Source organism: Rhinoraja longicauda, chromosome 10, assembly GCF_053455715.1.
Source record: "Rhinoraja longicauda isolate Sanriku21f chromosome 10, sRhiLon1.1, whole genome shotgun sequence".
Classification (NCBI taxonomy): Eukaryota; Metazoa; Chordata; class Chondrichthyes; order Rajiformes; family Arhynchobatidae; genus Rhinoraja; species Rhinoraja longicauda.
The window spans coordinates 35192269-35210315 of record NC_135962.1 but is presented as its reverse complement, the minus strand read 5'-3'; the positions used below and the strand labels follow the sequence as shown (position 1 = coordinate 35210315).

Genomic DNA, 18047 nt, shown 5'->3' with positions numbered 1-18047 from the left:
TACCAAATAAATAGCACTTTGTGTAATTACGTATAGATTGAAGTTATGTAACCTCATTTCATGGAAGAACTAAATTACTGATGAGTTTTCCAATCTACTGGTGTTGTGGAGTTGAACCCAGTCTCCAAAATGCAACAGTTATAGCAATGCCTCGTCCACATCAATCATGTCTTGAAACATTCTATTTTAATTAAATAATCTTAGAAGAAATTTCAAAGAAATAGAAAAATAAATTTTCAAAAATGTTTGAAGCTTTCTACAAATAGTTCCGAAGTAATTTTCTACAGCAATTGTTCTAGGAGAATTGATTGTGTTTTGATTCTACCTTTTGCAGGAATTGAAACCGGCTATCAGTTCTTGTATTTGTAAAGGTATTCTTGCAAATGGCTGTGTGAGAAATATTATTCTACCTTAATGCAAACACATGTGACAGCATCTGTGTGGTTATCCAGAACATGCAGACATCTTGCAGTGAACAGATCCCATACGCGGGCAGTTTTATCTGAACTGCCACTAACCAGCCGTTTCCCTGTTGTAATGGAAGAGGCATGAGAGGTATAAAAAGGAGACAGTGGTGGATGAGAAAACCATAACTTCAAATGTTTTATTAAAAAGATAGACTGCACATGGAAAAGTCAGGTATTTTTTCATTTAATCTGCATTAAAAAAAGCATTCTACATGGCAAAATTATGCAGGTGTTAAACATACCAATGTGCAACCTCCTGAAGTCACTGTTTTTTACGTGCACTTATGTAAAGATCAAGTTTATAATTTCTATTGTGTCTCACCAGAAAGTCTGTTCTTGTGAATGTTTGAACGAAGGGAGAGGAATAGGAACGAACAGAAAGAATAATGACAGGCTAGGTATAAGTACTAAACTAAAATATCATTAATTTGGAACATTTTTGCTTCATGATATACACTGAAGAGGGAATAGGTGGCATCATTCAGCAATTCAAGAACTCCTGTAATTTGTGGATATTTGGGAAGAAGTCTGAAAACCGTGTCCACCAGGTTCAATAGACAATAGGTGCAGGAGTAGGCCATTCGGCTCTTCGAGCCAGCACTGCCATTCAATGTGATCATGGCTGATCATGCACAATCAGTACCCCGTTCCTGCCTTCTCCCCATACCCCCTGACTCCACTATCTTTAAGAGCTCTATCTAGCTCTCTCTTGAAAGCATCCAGAGAATTGGCCTCCACTGCCTTCTGTGGTTCAAGAAAAGCTTCTTCCCAACAACCATCAGGCTCTTGAACAGCACACAATACCAAACTCAACAATGAACTTAAATCGACTACCTTTGGTTGCACCAAGGACTTCTGGGTTGGGTTTTTTTTGCATTAGTATTGTGATTATTAATTCATGAATTTCACAGATTCATCACCATCTGACTAACGAAATTCCTCCTCATCTGCATTCCAAAGGTACGTCCTTTTATTCTGAGGCTTTGCCCTCTGGTCCTAGACGCTCCCACTAGTGGAAACATCCTCTCCACATCCAGTCTATCCAGGCCTTTCATTATTTGGCAAATTTGAATAAGGTTCCCCCCCCCCCACCCCCATCCTTCTAAACCCCAGCAAATATAGGCCCAGAGCCATCAAGCACCTCATACGTTAACCGAATAATCTGCAGGATCATTCTCATAAAACTCCCATGGACCCCCTGCAACGCCAGCATATCCCTCCTCAGATTTGTGGCCCAAAGTTGCTCACAATACTCTAAATGTGGTCCGACCAGTGCCTTATAAAATCAGCATTATATCCCTACTTTTACATTCTAGGCCTCTTGAAATAAATTCTAACTTTTCAGAAATCTTGTACCAGCACCCCCAAGTCCATTTGCAACTCCGATTTCTGAATCCTCTCCTCATTTAGAAAATAATCTATGCCTTTATTCCTACTACCAAAGTGCATGACCGTACACTTTGATACGCTGTATTCCATCTGCCTCTTCTTTGCTTCACTCTTCCAACCTGTCCAAGTCTTTCTATGGTCTCCCTGCTTCCTCTATACTATATGCCCTTCCATCTATCTTTGCATCATCTGCCACAAAGCCATCAATTCCATCATCCAAATCATTAATATACAGTAGTGGACCCAACACTGACCCCTGCAGAACACCACTAATCACTGGCAGCCAACCAGGAAAGCCCCCTTTATTTCCATTCTTTGTCTTCTTCCACTCATCCAACCTGCTATCAATGTTAGCATCTTCTCTCAAATACCATGGGCTCTCATCTTGTTTAGCAGCCTCATGTGTGGCACCTTATCAAAGGCCTTCTGAAAATCCAAATAAACAACATCCACTCGTTCCCCTTTGTCTATCCTCTGACTTACTTCCTCGAAGAATTCAACAGTTTGTCAGCAAGATCTCCCCTTCACAAAATCATGCTGACCGGCCTATTTTATCATGTGTTTCTTCATGCTCGGAAACCTCATTCTTAACAATGGACTCTAAAATCTCATCAACCACTGGTCATGCTAATTGGCCTATAGTTTCCCCTCTTTTGCCTTGCTCCCTTCTTGAATAGTGGAGCAACATTAGCAATTTTCCAGTCCTCTAGTGATTTTTTGAAAGGTCACCACTAATGCCTCCACATTCTCTAAAGTTACCTCTTTCAGGGCCATAGGTTGTAATCCAACCAGTCCAGGTGACTTACCAACCTTCAGACCTTTTTGATCATTTGAATAGCTTTTCTTACAATGTATCTATGCTATTCAAATCCCCCCTTAAATAATGCTTCCATGAAGATGTGAGAGGCTGATGCACAGACTCAGCCCTTTGGTGTCCTGCACCAGACTATGGTCCTTCCCCAAACTACAATGGATGGCTCCCTAAAGAAAAAAATGTTGCAATTCACTTCATATTCTCTGCACGAGCTGATTCTCACTCACCATCACAGTCAAGGCAATCCACTCTTTCTTGGTGGCCTCGAAGTAAAGGCAGAACTGTATATCTGCCCAATGTCCAGTTTTGAGTCAGGTGACACGCCCTGCAGTATATCTCCTTCCATCGGCAGGTTGGAGACAACGATGCAAGATCAGAAAGTTTCGGTTTATTGTACCTCGGAGATGTAAGACCTAACAAAATGAAAAAGCAATATATTAACTGATCAAAGGACAAACATATTCTATGGCACATCACACTAGACCCGTCCCGATGATGAGATGAATTATTAGACTGACTGGAGTACTATGTTATTAAACTATAGTGATATTTCTTGTAAAGAAAACAAGCTTGAACCTCTAAACATGTGATACTTGTTACTGGTATTATCTTTTGTGTTCTTAATACAAATGCAGGTTAAAAGATAGAGCATGCTGTAAGCAAATATATAATACCATTGACTACTATGTATTTATTTATAGTGAAAGCAGTCTGAAGAAGGGTCTCGACCCGAAACATCACCCATTCCTTCTCCCGAGATGCTGCCTGACCCGCTGAGTTACTCCAGCATTTTGTATCTACCTTTGATTTAAACCAGCATCTGCAGTTTTTTTTTCCTACACATCTATAGTGAAAGCATGATCATTTCCGATAATCTGTCTACATATCTGATGTAGTGAAAGTACCTGCTGAATTGGAATAGTAAAACCCAAAATAACATACAGGAAGATTTACTTTCTATGCTAGTTCAGACAAGAAGATGTATTAGTTTGCAAATCATTCATGGATCCCTTCACCTTAAACAGTATTTGTTCAGTGCTGTGTGGAATACATAGGCAAGGATTGCTAATGAATTCCATTTAAGAATTAAGCTGGTTCAACGTTAGTTTAAAACAGGGTAATTCATCTCATGCAGCAACATGTTACTTAGTTGGACATGAAACAAAGGGGTGGGACAGTGCTCCTCTCACATTTGCTCTCAGAGACAGCCCTGTTCCAGAATATGTATTTTGTGTGATGACTGAAAGTGTTTCAAAATTATAAATGTGACTTTAAAAAACACTCCACTATTTTATCCCCATTTATGATTACATCTCTAGCAATCTCAGTTACAACTCGAGCAGGATGAACTTTCACAACTCACTGTTGTGCATGAAACAAAGTCAATTGCCACATAAAGTACTGCACGCATTCAATAAAGCCTATAAAGGGCTCGAGTATAAAATGAAAGCAAAACAGATGCAGAGGTAAATACCATAAAATAAGGGACAGTTTTGTAGGGCTAGATGTAATATTGTGAATTTTTACTCTTCTGTACCAATTTAATGATCGTTATATTTAGATTTAGGTTTTTTTTTGTTTTAGTTTTAGAGATACAGCGGGCAAACAGGCCCTCCTGCCCACCGAGTCCGCACCCCAGCACATTAACACTATCCTACACACACTAGGGACAGTTTTTATATTTACACCAAACCAATTAAACAACAAACCTGTAGGGCTTTGGAGTGTGGGAGGAAACCAAATATCTCGGATGAAAACCTAGCAGGTCATGGGGAGAACATACAAACTCTGTGTATATATAGCACCCTAGTCAGGATTGAACCCGGGTCTCTGGCGCTGTAAGGCAGTAGCTCCACCACAACGCCACCATGAAGTTATTTTCATTAGTTGAAAATTACAGTTCAAGGGGCACGAATGTGATGTACTCCCTTCTTGAGATTCAATTTTGTTAACTCCAAGAGGATGTAATGTCCGTTCAGTTGGGTGTATAATTGTCAATCAAGACACTAGAACACATTTAACACGTAACCCAAGATGAATTTCTAATAAATTGTTTTACCTTATTCAATAGTGCTGTAACAAATTGTCACTGACAGAAAGTTATCAGGAAAAATATGTTCATTTTAAAGCAAAAATCTTTTCAATATTTAACCAAAGGCTATTCGAGATAGTTATCATGATAGTATTTAGTGTGCGATAACTATTATATGTTGAGATTCAGTAAAAGTTCTGTCACAATTGATATTTCGTATTTTTAAGTTTTTTTCTCCAAATAATTCAACAATATTTAATGCAGCAATTTTCTCTTGCAAAAAAACTCTTTTCACACATAACTAGATACTTTGACTGTATCTCCACTTTAAAAATACATTTTGAAATGAGATTTGACAAATGCACTGCCACCTGACACATAGTGTTGGATGTTACCTGTGGGACTGAAACTGAACTGGTCCTTTGAAAAGAGTTGTTCGTCGGAGTTGAAATTATGCCAGTTTTTCAGAGTACACAATGGTTGCCTATCAGAAATAATACAATATTTGAGGATTATATGTGACAAATTAACAAAAAAAATAATTTAATATGCAAATAAATGTTTTGCTCTCTTTATTTTCAGATTCATGAACTTGAAATATCTAAAACTGGAATATATTGAGTTCTAAAATGAGGTGCTTTTACTTCCTTTTAAAGTTTATAATGTCAGTCAAAGTGTAGAAGACGATGTTCATACTTTATCAGTTTGGAGAGACAGGATTCTCTCTGAATTCTCTGACAGAATTCACAAACTATTTTCACAACTAATGATGTAAATGTATTGATTAAAATTCTGTTGGAACAAACATCATTTATTCATTTGTGATGCTGTTTATTTTCGATGAAAGGCCCTCATTTGGTTTTTCTCTAAAAGATCCCATGATTATTTTAATTGAACATTTGATTTTATTTGAAGATTAAAAATATTTTCTAGAAATTCTCCTTTCACAATAAGAGTGATGTTCAGTCTATTGTCAAATAATTGCATCCTCCTAATTTCTCTAAGTGATAATACAAAATTAACTGTAATTTTTTGCCATCATGTTGAGTTCAATTCCTTAGTAATGTGTTTTAATGCAAGTCATTTGGTTTTACATCATTCAGGAGAAAATTATTAAATTGCATACATAACTGATGTGAGATTCTGTTTAGCCTTTTTATTTCAAAATTTAATTTAGTTTAAAGTTACATTTGCTCAAACATGAAATATTGATTGATTGGAAGATACTGCATACAAAAAGGCCACTTGGCCCACCAAATCGACGCTGACCATTCATCAACCGTTCACATTAGTTCTGTTAACCCACATTTGCACCACTTTTTACACACCAGGGGCAATTTACAGGGGCCAATTATTCTACAAACCAGATATCACTATCATCCATAACAGTTGCCTACTGCTGGGCCAATAGATTGTTCAACTGATCATTTTTTTCTCAACCACTTTGTAAACATCTAAAGCATCTAAACAATTACTAATATATGGGATATAATTCTAATCCAGGGTGAATATTAACTGTCAATTGCCAATTCAAAAATCTTTCCCACCATGAATCACCACATAGATAGAAAATGTTTAGTGGGATATGAGCCAAACATGGGCAAATGGGACTGGATTAGATGGAGCATCTTGAACAGCATGGATGGATACAGTGTGTGGTGTGGTAGCAGGATTCGCAGATACTTGTAGAATCTGACAGGGACCGCAACGAGAACACTCCTGCTATGGCCCCCTCAGCATTTGAAATCACGCAGAAGTTTCCTCTTCTGTCCATCCCCTGGACTGCAGTGCATCGTCCAGAAGGCTCAAACTCTGGGAAGAGAGACTAGAGAAATCTCCGGAAGACACTCACATGGCAATCGATCCCTCTGAGAAACTCCCACCAGGTTCCGACCAACCGTGGATAACCTGGCGCAGTCTCAACAGACTGCGGATGGGCATGGGGAGGAGCAAATCGAACAATGGGGATATATTGAAGATGCGGCAGACTGCGAGTGCGGACGTGGCCTCCAGTCTATGGAACATCTCCTGAGCTGTGACATACTGCATGACACATGCACTGTAAAGGATCTTGCAGAGGCCAACGACATGGCACTAAAATTTGCTCGCTATTGGCAAACAGCTGTGTGATGACACGAATAAAAAAAACAGCATGGATGTCAGGCCAAAGTGCCTGGTTCTCTGTTGTATGATTATGACATTCATTAATAGGACTGGCTGTACAATCCCTGAAGTTTTGCACTACAATTGACTGGCATGGTGTTGTTCTTGGGATGACCACTAGGTGATGTTGCTACCATTCAGACACATCTTCAGTTGTGTACCTCAATGTCACTGGGTGTTTCGACCTTTTATCACAAGACACCCTCAGTCGTGGCAGGCCCACCGCACACTTAATTACTCTACCACTTTCCTTTCTAGCTCTGCTAACTCAGTCTGCAATATGTGGTATTGCCTGATCACTTTTAAAAAATCACACTTCAGTTGCTCTAGATTTTCAAGCCACAGGGACGCTCACATTTCCTCACATTTGGTAAGTGCATCATGCAAGTCGTTTGTGCATATATATGCAGATCATGCAAGAGCACCCGATAGTCACCGGTAAGAAGGGTGTATAGAAAACAAATGAGATGTGTGGTGTTACATGCATGCTACATAATTATACAAGCCTTCTGTCATGGTGACACAGTATTTGCCATGCCCTTTTATACCAAAACTAAATCAAGAGTCAAGAGTGTTTTATTATCATATGTCCCAGATAGAACAATGAAATTCTTACTTGCAGCAGCACAACAGAATATGGTGATAGTTCCGTGGACAATATCCGCCCAGTTGCACCTGCATTCAACTATAACTGCAGTTCCCAAATAACAAGACTTCCTCTATTGTTAATCCAAATGAGCACTTCCTCCAGTCTGAAGAAGGGTCTCAACCCGAAACGTCACCCATTCCTTCTCTCCGATGCTGCCTGACCTGCTGAGTTACTCCTGCATTTTGTGATACTTCCTCCAGTTGGATCGATATGAGGTTGTGCCATAGTTAACTGATCATTCAAAGTGTCATAATTTGGGGTTTGTTCTCACTTCACGTTCCTTTACATATCATTTGATTGATTGTCCTGGTGACGGCTTTGACGCTATTTGATCTTGTTTAGCAGGAGATTAGCTGTTGGGATCAAGCTGGCAATATTATCATTGTTTTTGACTGCCTTTCACTTGTTCATGTTTGCTAAATAAGTTATTATTTACATATCTTCCATATCTCTATGTCTCCCTCTCCCCTGACTCTCAGTCCGAAGAAGGGTCTTGACCTGAAATGCCACCCATTCCTTCTCTCCAGTGATGCTGCCTGGCCTGCTGAGTTACTCCAGCATTTTGTATTTATCTACGGTGTAAACCAGCACCTGCAGTTCCTTCCTACATATTATTTACATACTTGCTTATCTCTACATGGTACCTTAATATGTATTCAGTTTTTCTGTTATATTTAAATATTGTTTTATTCCACTATGCACAGTATTGTAAGGGAATCCTCAGTGTTTCCCAGCCATTCTTAATCATGTAATCTCAAAGTTTATTTTTTTGTCAGCTGGCTATAGTGATCCTTCTGAACACCACCAGAATTCTCTGTCCTTGGCTATACTTTACAGGCCTGTCAGGGTTTAGTTATTATCAGTGGTGCATTTCGTAACCTGGTCTTCCCCGAGATCAAACCCGTTACTTGAGATTGACACAAATTATGTTGCAACAAAATAATTTATAACAATATAAATGTTTTGCGCCTGTGTATTTTCCTCCATCCTTGCCTTCTTGACAGAAATCATTTGATTATTTGATTGCAGTGCCTGACACGTCTAGGATTGGAACCAAATCTAATTTAATATGCATGTATAAGACTAACACAACAACTCTTCCCAGTTTACCTTTAGAGTCCTATGCCTCTCTAACACTGCTGATTACATCAAACTGTTGAATTAACAGAACAGTGTTAAATAACAGAATTGACATTTGGTGATCCATTCTCAAAATGCAAACAGTTTATTCACATTAATTAGTGGAAACAATTTGAAGATATTCCAACAGTTACAAATAGGCATTACCTTTATATAGAAAGTTGAAATATGTGCCCAGGTGAAAAGACTAATGCAAGATGGGGTGTCGGACCATGGTGACTCTTCCCAGAGAAAGGGCTCCAATCATCCGATACAATCAATTTACTCTTTTATTTCTCTTCTACCTGTACCTATTGTGGACAATGGACTTTGCCTAAGGTATTGATGCGCTACAATGCAAATAACTATATTCTGCACTCTGTATCTTCCCCTTTGCTCTTTCTGTTGCACTTGAGTTTGACTTGTATGTATTTATGTATGGTATATCTGAAGTTGGGACAGCATGCAAAAAAAAAGCTTTTCACTGTATGATTTGTATACGTGACAATAAGAAACCTAAAGCTTTGATACATTTATTCCTGACATCCACATCCATTGCTTAATGCTGAGACAAGAGATTATTCAACTGGTTGCTCCTCAACTACTTTGTAATATGTTTGCAAGTGAATATATTTCCTCTGTATTCTATGTGTTGTATTCTATATCCTGTCCTAGGCTAAAGTTCAAAATGCATCTGTGCTCCTTCTGGATTCTTTTGACCATTCTTTGATTCCATGGTCTATTAACCCTTCAGTCTCTGCTTAGAGGAGTTGGCTGCGCCTAACGGCTGCGGCTCTCTGGCAGTCTGTTGTCTTTTTTTCTTTTTTGTTTGTTTGTGTCGGTGTTGGGATGGTTTTTGTTTCTGTTTTTGGCTGTGTATGTGTGGTGGGGGTGTGGGGTGTGGGGGGGGTGGGGTGGGGCGGGGGGAAACCTTTCTTTTATTAGGTCTCTTCCCCGGGGCGCAGCTCGCCCGCGGGGCCTTCCATCGCCCGGCGCGGCTCGGCTGCGGGACTTAACATCGCCGGTGCGGCTCGGCCGCGGGACGTTTCAGTGCCCGATGCGGCTCGGCCGCTGGACTTAACATCGCCCGGTGCGGCCGCGGGTCGTTTCGGTGCCCGGCGCGGCTCGGCCGCGGGGCCTTCCGTCCTCTTGCGGGGGCTGTGCGTGTCGGTTGCCTCGGTGGGGGTCGAGCTGCCTGTCCGTGGGTGCGGGGGGAGGAGAGGGGAAGTTTTGTTGCCTCCATCGCAGTGGGGGGGTGTTTGGAGTCACTGTGATGGATGTTTGTGTTGGGGTCGGGTGTCCTGTGTTCTTTTCTTTTTTTGCTGTCTTGTGACTGCTGAAATTTCGTTCGGTGTTGTGCCGAGTGACAATAAAGTGTTGTTATGTTATGTTATGTTATGTTATGTAGATGACTAGACTTGTGAACCATCCTTCACAATGCAAGTCAGGCAGCATCTGTGGATGGAAATGGACAGGCGACATTTAAGGTTGGGACCCTTCTTCATCAGTCCTGACCCAAAATGTCACTTGAGTAGTCCTCTCATTTTCTAGAGTGCGGTCCTGACCTCCCATCTACCTCATTGGAGACCTTTGAACTACCTTTAATCGGACCTTATCCTGCCCTAAATGTTGTACCTCTTATTCTTTATCTATGCACTGTGGGCGGCTTTATTATAATTATGAATAGTCTTTTCTTTGACTGGATAGCATGCAAACAAGAGCATTTCACTGTACCTCGATACACGTAACAATAATAAACAAAATTAAGCCAAAATTATTTTAACCCACGATGAATATGTAACTTAAGACACTTAAAGAATTAAGACACTTAAATAATTTACCATAGAACATCAGTGTTTGAAAATCCCCTCCAGGATTTATTGCAGCATGCTACTCCAAATAGATCCTCTGCAGACAAATATGAAAATATTCTTTCCACAAGCTCTTGAGGTAGTGTTGACACAAAATCAATGGATAACAAGGAACAGAGTTCATTGTAGATCTCTTTCAGCTGTGACATCTAGGAAATAAAGGTCAGCAAAGATCAAAAACACTAAAAATGGCTGTTATGAGGTAATATTCAAAGACACTCAGAATCATGTATCTTTCCGCTGTCAATGTGCAGGCTGACTGATACTGTCTCCGTGCAATGGTTCTAGTTTAAAATTCTCAACCTTGCCTCACAATCTCTCCATATCACGTCCCCTTTGTTATTGTTCAATTACCTTCAATAGAATAATCCTACAGGATATCTGTGGTATCACAAAATGCTGGAGCAACTCAGCAGGTCAGGCAGCATCTAGGAGAGAGGGAATGGGTGACGTTTCGGGTCGAGACCCTTCTTCAGACTGATGTAATGGGGTCGGGACAAAGAAAGGATATAGGTGGAGACAGGAAGACAGTGGGAGAAATGGGAAGGGAGAGGGGAACAGAGGGACAGAGGAACTATCTAAAGTTGGAGAAGTCAATGTTCATACCGCTGGGCTGTAGGCTGCCCAAGCGAAATATGAGGTGCTGTTCCTCCAATTTCCGGTGGGCCTCATATACCTCAAATTTAATTGCTTTATCTCTGGCCTTGCGCTTGAGTTGCAAACTTCCTAACTCTGGAACTTTCTCACAAAACCTGTTTGGCTCTCTACCTCTCTTTCAATTAAACCTTGGTTAATCTCCTAAACATAAACCAAAATAACTTGAAATTATTTTTTTATCTTGCATTTCCATGTGAGAAGGAATTAGAGGTATGTTCCCTTTTATACAAGGCTCCTTAGTACCAGTTTAAGACATTTGTTTGTCCTTCCCCTGAGCAATTACTAATGATTTAATACACATAATAGGACTCCAATTTCAACATATCCCTTGCACCAACTCCCCATCTAATGTTTGTCAATCATGAATATAAAGCATGATCAAACCAACATCCTCCCATCTCACTGTCATTTCTCATACCTATGTTTTTCCTCCAATGTATCCACTTGCTAAGTGTTATAGTGACATCAAGTTACCAGCTTCCTACACAACAAATTGTAGAAATGATATAGATGCTGCCATCTTCGTCATGACACACGATAGAAATAAACACAGACAGATTCAGTAAGGACAAATTACAAAAAAAAAATATTCAATGCATTAAAAGCTAGCAGAATAAAAAAATTAATTAACAAAATACTTGGTACAGACAATTATTCTTTTAAAGAACAGTAAATAAGATCAGAATATCTGGTGCCAGCAACACTACACTCTGGATTGCGTATATTGCATTTAAGTCAATGGTCAAGAAATTGGAAGACGGAGTAAAAAAATGGGAAAATGTGATGTTATCCACTTGGGAAGTAAGAATAAGCTAAGAATAAGGATGGTGTAAGACTACCAAATGTCATGATACAAATTGATCTTGGGGTCCTAGTACACGAAACAGAAATGTTAGTATGCAGGTACAGCAACTAATTAGAAAGACTAATGGAGTATCGGCCATTTTAGCAAAGGATATGGATAAATGTTGGGTAGTTTTGATGCAACTTTACACAGTGCAGATGAATTATCACTTTAAGTACTACATACAGTTTAGGGTCTTCATATTTAAGGAAGGATTGGAGGTAATGTAGAGAGGTTTCACAGGGTTCAACCCTAACATATGTGCAGGGAATGGACAGATAAAGATTGGACAGAAAAGAGAGGTATGGGTGGGGCAAAGCCTGCCAAGTCATTGGTGGATGCAGGTGAGGGGGGTTGTGTGGCAGATGGGTGGAGTAAGTGACAAAGCAAGGCTAGAGGTGAAAAGGGAACAAAAGGGTGTTAGAAGAATGGAGAAGAGGAGGAGTGATATATATATATACACAAAATCCTGAAGTAACTCAGCAGGTCAGGCAGTATCTCAGGAGAGAAGGAATGGGTGACATTTCGGGTCGAGACCCTTCTTCAGACTGATGTCAGGGGGGCGGGACAAAGGAAGGATATAGGTGGAGTCAGGAAGACAGTGGGATATCTGGGAAGGGGGAGGGGAAGAGAGGGACAGAGGAACTATCCAAAGTTGGAGAAGACAATGTTCATACCACTGGGCTGCAAGCTGCCCAGGCGAAATATGAGGTGCTGTTCCTCCAATTTCCGGTGGGCCTCACTATGGTACTGGAGAAGGCCCATGACAGAAAGGTCAGACTGGGAGTGGGAGGGGGAGTTGAAGTGCTCAGCCACCGGGAGATCAGGTTGGTTAAGGAGGACTGAGTGAAGATGTTGAGCGAAGCGATCGCCGAGCCTGCGTTTGGTTTCGCCGATGTAAAGAAGTTGACATCTAGAGCAGCGGATGCAATAGGTGAGGTTGGATGAGGTGCAGGTGAACCTTTGTCTCACCTGGAAAGACTGTTTGGGTCCTTGGATGGAGTTGAGGGGGGAGGTAAAGGGACAGGTGTTGCATCTCCTGCGGTTGCAGGGGAAAGTGCCCGGGGATGGGGTGGTTTGGGTCGGAAGGGACGAGTGGACCAGGGAGTAACGGAGGGAACAGTCTCTGCTGAATGCAGAAAGGGGAGGGGATGGGAAAATATGGCCAGTGGTGGCGTCCCGTTGTAGGTGATGTTGGCGGTGGATTTGTTGGATACGTTGGCTGGTGGGGTGGAAGGTGAGAATGAGGGGGATTCTGTCCTTATTATGAATGGGGGGAGGGGGAGCAAGAGCGGAGCTGCGGGATGTAGAAGAGACCCTAGTGAGAGCCTCATCTATAATGGAAGAGGGGAAGCCCCGTTTCCTGAAGAATGAGGACATCTCTGATGTGAAATACCTCATCCCGGGCGCAGATGCGGCATAGATGGAGGAATTGGGAGATGGGGATAGACTTTTTGCAGGAGACAGGGTGGGAAGACGTGTAGTCCAGATAGCTGTGGGAGTCAGTGGGTTTATAGTAGATGTCAGTTACTAGTCTGTCTCCTGTGATGGAGATAGTGAGGTTCAGAAACAGGAGGGAGATGTCGGAGATAGTCCAGGTATATTTAAGGGCAGGATGGAAATTGGAAGTGAAGTGTATGAAGTCAGTGAGTTCTGCATGAGTACAAGAGGTAGCACCAATGCAGTCATCGATGTAGCAGAGGTAGAGTTCGGGGATGGTGCCAGTGTACGCCCGGAACGTGGATTGTTCGACGTACCCGACAAAGAGGCAGGCATAGCTAAGGCCCATGCGAGTGCCCATAGCTACGCCTCTGGTTTGGAGGAAGTGGGAGGAGTCAAAGGAGAAGTTGTTAAGGGTAAGAACCAGCTCTGCTAGGCGGAGGAAATTGTTAGTAGATGGGGATTGGCTGGTTCTGCGGTCGAGGAAGATATGGAGGGCTTCGAGACCATCCTTGTGGGGGATGGAAGTGTAGAGTGACTGGACATCCATGGTAAAGATGAGGGAGTGGGGGCCTGGAAACCGGAAGTTATCGAGGAGATGGAGAGCGTGTGAGGTGTCTTGGACGTAGGTGGGGAGGGATTTGACCAGGGGGGGTAGGATGGAGTCGAGGTAGGTGGAAATAAGTTCGTTGGGACATGAGCAGGCAGAGACAATGGGTCTTCCGGGACAGTTCTGTTTATGGATTATATATATATATATATAATCGAAGGTATTTATTCACAAAATGCTGGAGTAACTCAGCAGGTCAGGCAGCATCTCGGGAGAGAAGGAATGGGTGACGTTTCGGGTCGAGACCCTTCTTCAGATTATACATAATGTTGGCTTCTTTAATGTCGGAGCAATCTGACGTAAGCCTTTAATCAGCATTGATGTAAGATCGTTAACCTTAAATACTAACTGTTCTTTTCTCACCCAAATGATGAAAACGATATATATATATATAAATGTTAATGTTGAAGAAGCCTAATAATCTGAAGATCAAGACCCAAAAGCTCTTCTACTCCCTCAATAGATGCTGCCTGACCTGCAGAGTTCCTCCAGGACTTTATATTTTGCTCAAGATTCCAGCATCATCAGTTCCTTGTATTTCCATTAAAATATTAATGCAGTTTTTCATAATGACAACACATCGATTGTGTTCAATCGTGTTCGTTGGTGAGATGATATGTGTTTTACACTCTGCTGCCAACGTCCTCACCTGACAGGCCCGGAGTAATCGCCACAGTGCCTCATTCTGTTCCTTTTCTGGCAGTGTGCCGAATGCAGAGGAGATCAGGTCTACTTTCTCCCTGGGCGCCCCGTCCATCTCAGGGTCCGATACCGACCCACGACCGCGGCGTCTCCTGAGGTCCGCTGGCATGGTAACGGGCGACTCCCGGACGCGGCTCACGCACGGCTGCTTCCATGGTAACGGCCGACTCCCGGGGCCCGCCGTCTGGCCGCTACCATGGCAACAGACGACTTTCGTGGGTCGCTGCCCGGACGCTGCTATGACAACGATCGACTACCGGGACCGCCGCGCGGCCGCTGCCATTGCAATGGGAAACTTCCGGCGCCCGGCGCCCGCCGCCCGGTCGCTCCCAATGCCGGCGAGCGCACCAACCTCACTTCACCACCATCGCAAGCCGCTCAAAGCAACACCTATCCGACGGTGTTGGAAGGAACTGCAGGTGCTGGTTAAAACCGACGATCGACACAAAAAGCTGGAGTAACTCAGTGGGTCAGACAGTTTCGCTGGAGAAAAGGCTTGCGTTAGATTGCTCCGACAGAATACTTAAAGAGGCGAACATTAAAATGTTAATGTTGAAGAAGACAAATAATCTGAAGAAGCTCCCGACCCAAAGGCTCTTCAAGTCCCTCAACAGATGCTGCCTGACCCGCTGACTTCCTCCAGCACTTTATATTTTGCTCAAGATTCCAGCATCATCAGTTTCTTGTATCTCCATTCAAATATTAATGCAATTTTTCATTGCATTGACAAACATCGATTGTGTTCAATCGTATTCGTTGGTGAGATTAGACACTTCTTGACCCGAAACGTCAGAAGACCCGACTTTTTGTTACTCCAGAGCTTTTTGTGTCTATTATCCGACTGCGTCCACATATCTGGACTTTCCGCATTTAACTACGATCCAGAATCGACAGTGGAATTTGTATTCACTCACAGTCACACAAATCTGTACATGGTCAGAAATAGTTCGCGTTTAAATGCGTAAATAAAAGGCACGTTCACATCAGTAAATGTTTATAGCCCAACGTGGGGCTCGAACCCACGACCCTGGGATTAAGAGTCCCATGCTCTACCGACTGAGCTAGCCGGGCACTAGATGGCCATATCAGAAGGCCTCATCTGTAGCGAGCGGAAGAAGGGTTTAAATGATTTAGTGTTTATAATTCAGATTGGAAGTTATTTTCCTTTTCCTTGAGATGCCAAGTTCTCCAGCCAGAAAACCCGGACTCGCAACACGGTTTTAAAGTCAATCTGCAGATGTTTTGACCCTGCTGACCATGTCAATCAGCAGATAGTATAAAAAAAATAACTGCAGATGCTGGTACAAATCGAAGGCATTTATTCACAAAATGCTGAAGTAACTCAGCAGGTCAGGCAGCATCTCAGGAGAGAAGGAATGGGTGACGTTTTCAGACGCTACATCAGCAGATGTAAACTGACCAGAAAACCTCCTGTGGAAGTCTTAAATCATAGCTGAAAATTCAGTTTATCTAGAAAATTTCTTTGTTCTCTCCATCTTTTCTTTTTTGTTGTTGTAATTACTCGTTTATGTTTCATGGCGCCGGTGTTGCTGACAAGTCTAACATTTCTAAATGCCCTGAATATCTTGATGAGCTACTTTCTTGAGCCTTATTCACGCCTTGTCCTTGCCACCTGTCAGTTAAAAATGTTAAAAACATCTGTATATTTCCATTAAATTTAAATTGCTCCATAGGCTCATACGTCCTGACAACCATTTTTGTCTACCTTGGCACAATTTTATGACTACAATGTGTCAGGATTTATCATTGAACATGCCTATTTGATCCTTTCAACTTGATATATTTTTCTGTAAATATTATATTCAGAACAAGTTTTAAGAGACTCAATTTAGCAACATCTTGTGACCAAACATTATAACATCTTCTGTTATTTGTTGTGACGTTGGGCACAAATGTCGCTGAATTAAGTCCTTTCAATTAATCACGGAATTACGCAATTTTCTGATTTTATTGTAATTCAAAAATTCTCTTCAGAATTGTACATTATAAATCCCCATTGGCCTTGTACTTAGGGAGGGTGATTGTTATTAAGCATCTGGAGATCTCTGGAAAAACAAATTTTTATTCAAAAGGAAATGGATCACCCGGCTTTACCCTTCTTGAATAGTTCTGAGCGGTAGTACTTCCGTGCCTTCGATAGCTCAGCTGGTAGAGCGGAGGACTGTAGGACGTGCAGAGTTATCCTTAGGTCGCTGGTTCGATTCCGGCTCGAAGGACGTAATTTTTTCTTGAACACACAGGATTTTAAAGTGATTTTGTTCCTCTTTTTCTTTCTCGCGGTGCTTATTTCACGCCCCGCTCATTTACATGGATTTACATACATAAATAGTATAGGCAATGCCCCAGGCGTCTGAAAAGGCAGAATCTAATTCACACAACACACATATGCGATGAATTACATGTTTTTACAACGCACAAAAAGCACTGTGTAGTATGCGATATTCACTGCCCGGCTAGCTCAGTCGGTAGAGCATGGGACTCTTAATCCCAGGGTCGTGGGTTCGAGCCCCACGTTGGGCGCTTATTTTATTTGTGCCTTTTGCTGAAATATCTTTGATTGATTCTTAGCGGAAGTATTCGTTCTTTCTCCACTATTGTTAAATATCAAGGTTTTAACATCAGTTTATTGTCACGTGTACCATAAGGTACAGTGAAATTTGAGTTACCATATATTGAAGTATTCTTACTCTTTTTATTTAAGATTGCCATTGAAGATTGAAATAAAGACAGAAAATGTTGAAAACATTCGTTGGTTCTCCACAATTTTAACTGTAACTTGTACATTTTTATTTAAGATTGCCATTGTAGATTGAGGAGTTGAGACCAGCATGGATCAACCAGGATCAAATTAGATCATCAACCAGGATCTGAAGAAGGGTCTCGACCCACAACGTCACCCATTCCTTCTCTCCATAGATGCTGCCTGTCCCATTTTGTTACTCCAGCTTTTTGTGTCTATCTTCAAATTAAATGTTATTGGTCTTCGTGGCTTTTATCAAAAATGTACTTTATTCATTAAAAAATACCAGAGATACCATGCATACTTCTTTCTTGAGGACGGAGGTGTCCAGAGAACACTGGTATTGCATATAGTACACTTTCTTCAATTAATGGAGGCATTTACAGTACACTTATAATGCAATCGGACACTTCTTGAGGATGGAGTCGTCCACAGTAAACTTGTCATGCAATTAACACACTCGCTTCTATCAATGCAGGCAACCGCTGTGCCCACACCTTCCTCCCATCAGCCAAAGCCAACCGACTCC

At 41.7% G+C, this 18047-nt stretch overlaps 1 protein-coding gene, 1 long non-coding RNA gene and 3 other non-coding genes across 7 annotated transcripts in view; 3 read left to right on the top strand and 2 right to left on the bottom strand.

Moving 5' to 3' along the window:
• The window catches only part of LOC144597352 (uncharacterized), a 28446-nt gene extending 13321 nt beyond the window's left edge, over positions 1-15125 (bottom strand). For all 3 annotated transcript variants that reach the window (XR_013547741.1, XM_078406625.1, XM_078406627.1), the window contains exons 1-5: positions 14705-15125; positions 10475-10653; positions 5098-5186; positions 2898-3083; positions 411-529 (exon numbers count right to left, since the gene is read on the bottom strand). Coding sequence is in view for 2 of the 3 variants with exons in the window: in XM_078406625.1 (XP_078262751.1) it covers positions 411-529; positions 2898-3083; positions 5098-5186; positions 10475-10653; positions 14705-14866 (735 nt within the window). In the remaining variant the exon portion in view is untranslated. The remainder of the gene's footprint in view (positions 1-410; positions 530-2897; positions 3084-5097; positions 5187-10474; positions 10654-14704) is intronic.
• LOC144597353 (uncharacterized) lies at positions 634-5543 on the top strand. Its single transcript, XR_013547742.1, has 3 exons — positions 634-865; positions 3990-4136; positions 5285-5543. It is a non-coding gene; the product is annotated as an uncharacterized LOC144597353 (long non-coding RNA).
• Positions 15126-15755: 630 nt separating the features above from the next.
• Positions 15756-15828, bottom strand: trnak-cuu (transfer RNA lysine (anticodon CUU)). The gene has a single exon. It is a non-coding gene; the product is annotated as a tRNA-Lys (tRNA).
• A 1080-nt stretch (positions 15829-16908) lies between these two features.
• Positions 16909-16994, top strand: trnay-gua (transfer RNA tyrosine (anticodon GUA)). The gene is given in 2 exon segments: positions 16909-16945; positions 16959-16994. It is a non-coding gene; the product is annotated as a tRNA-Tyr (tRNA).
• Positions 16995-17225: 231 nt separating this feature from the next.
• Positions 17226-17298, top strand: trnak-cuu (transfer RNA lysine (anticodon CUU)). Its single transcript has one exon. It is a non-coding gene; the product is annotated as a tRNA-Lys (tRNA).
• The last annotated feature ends 749 nt before the right edge of the window (positions 17299-18047 follow it).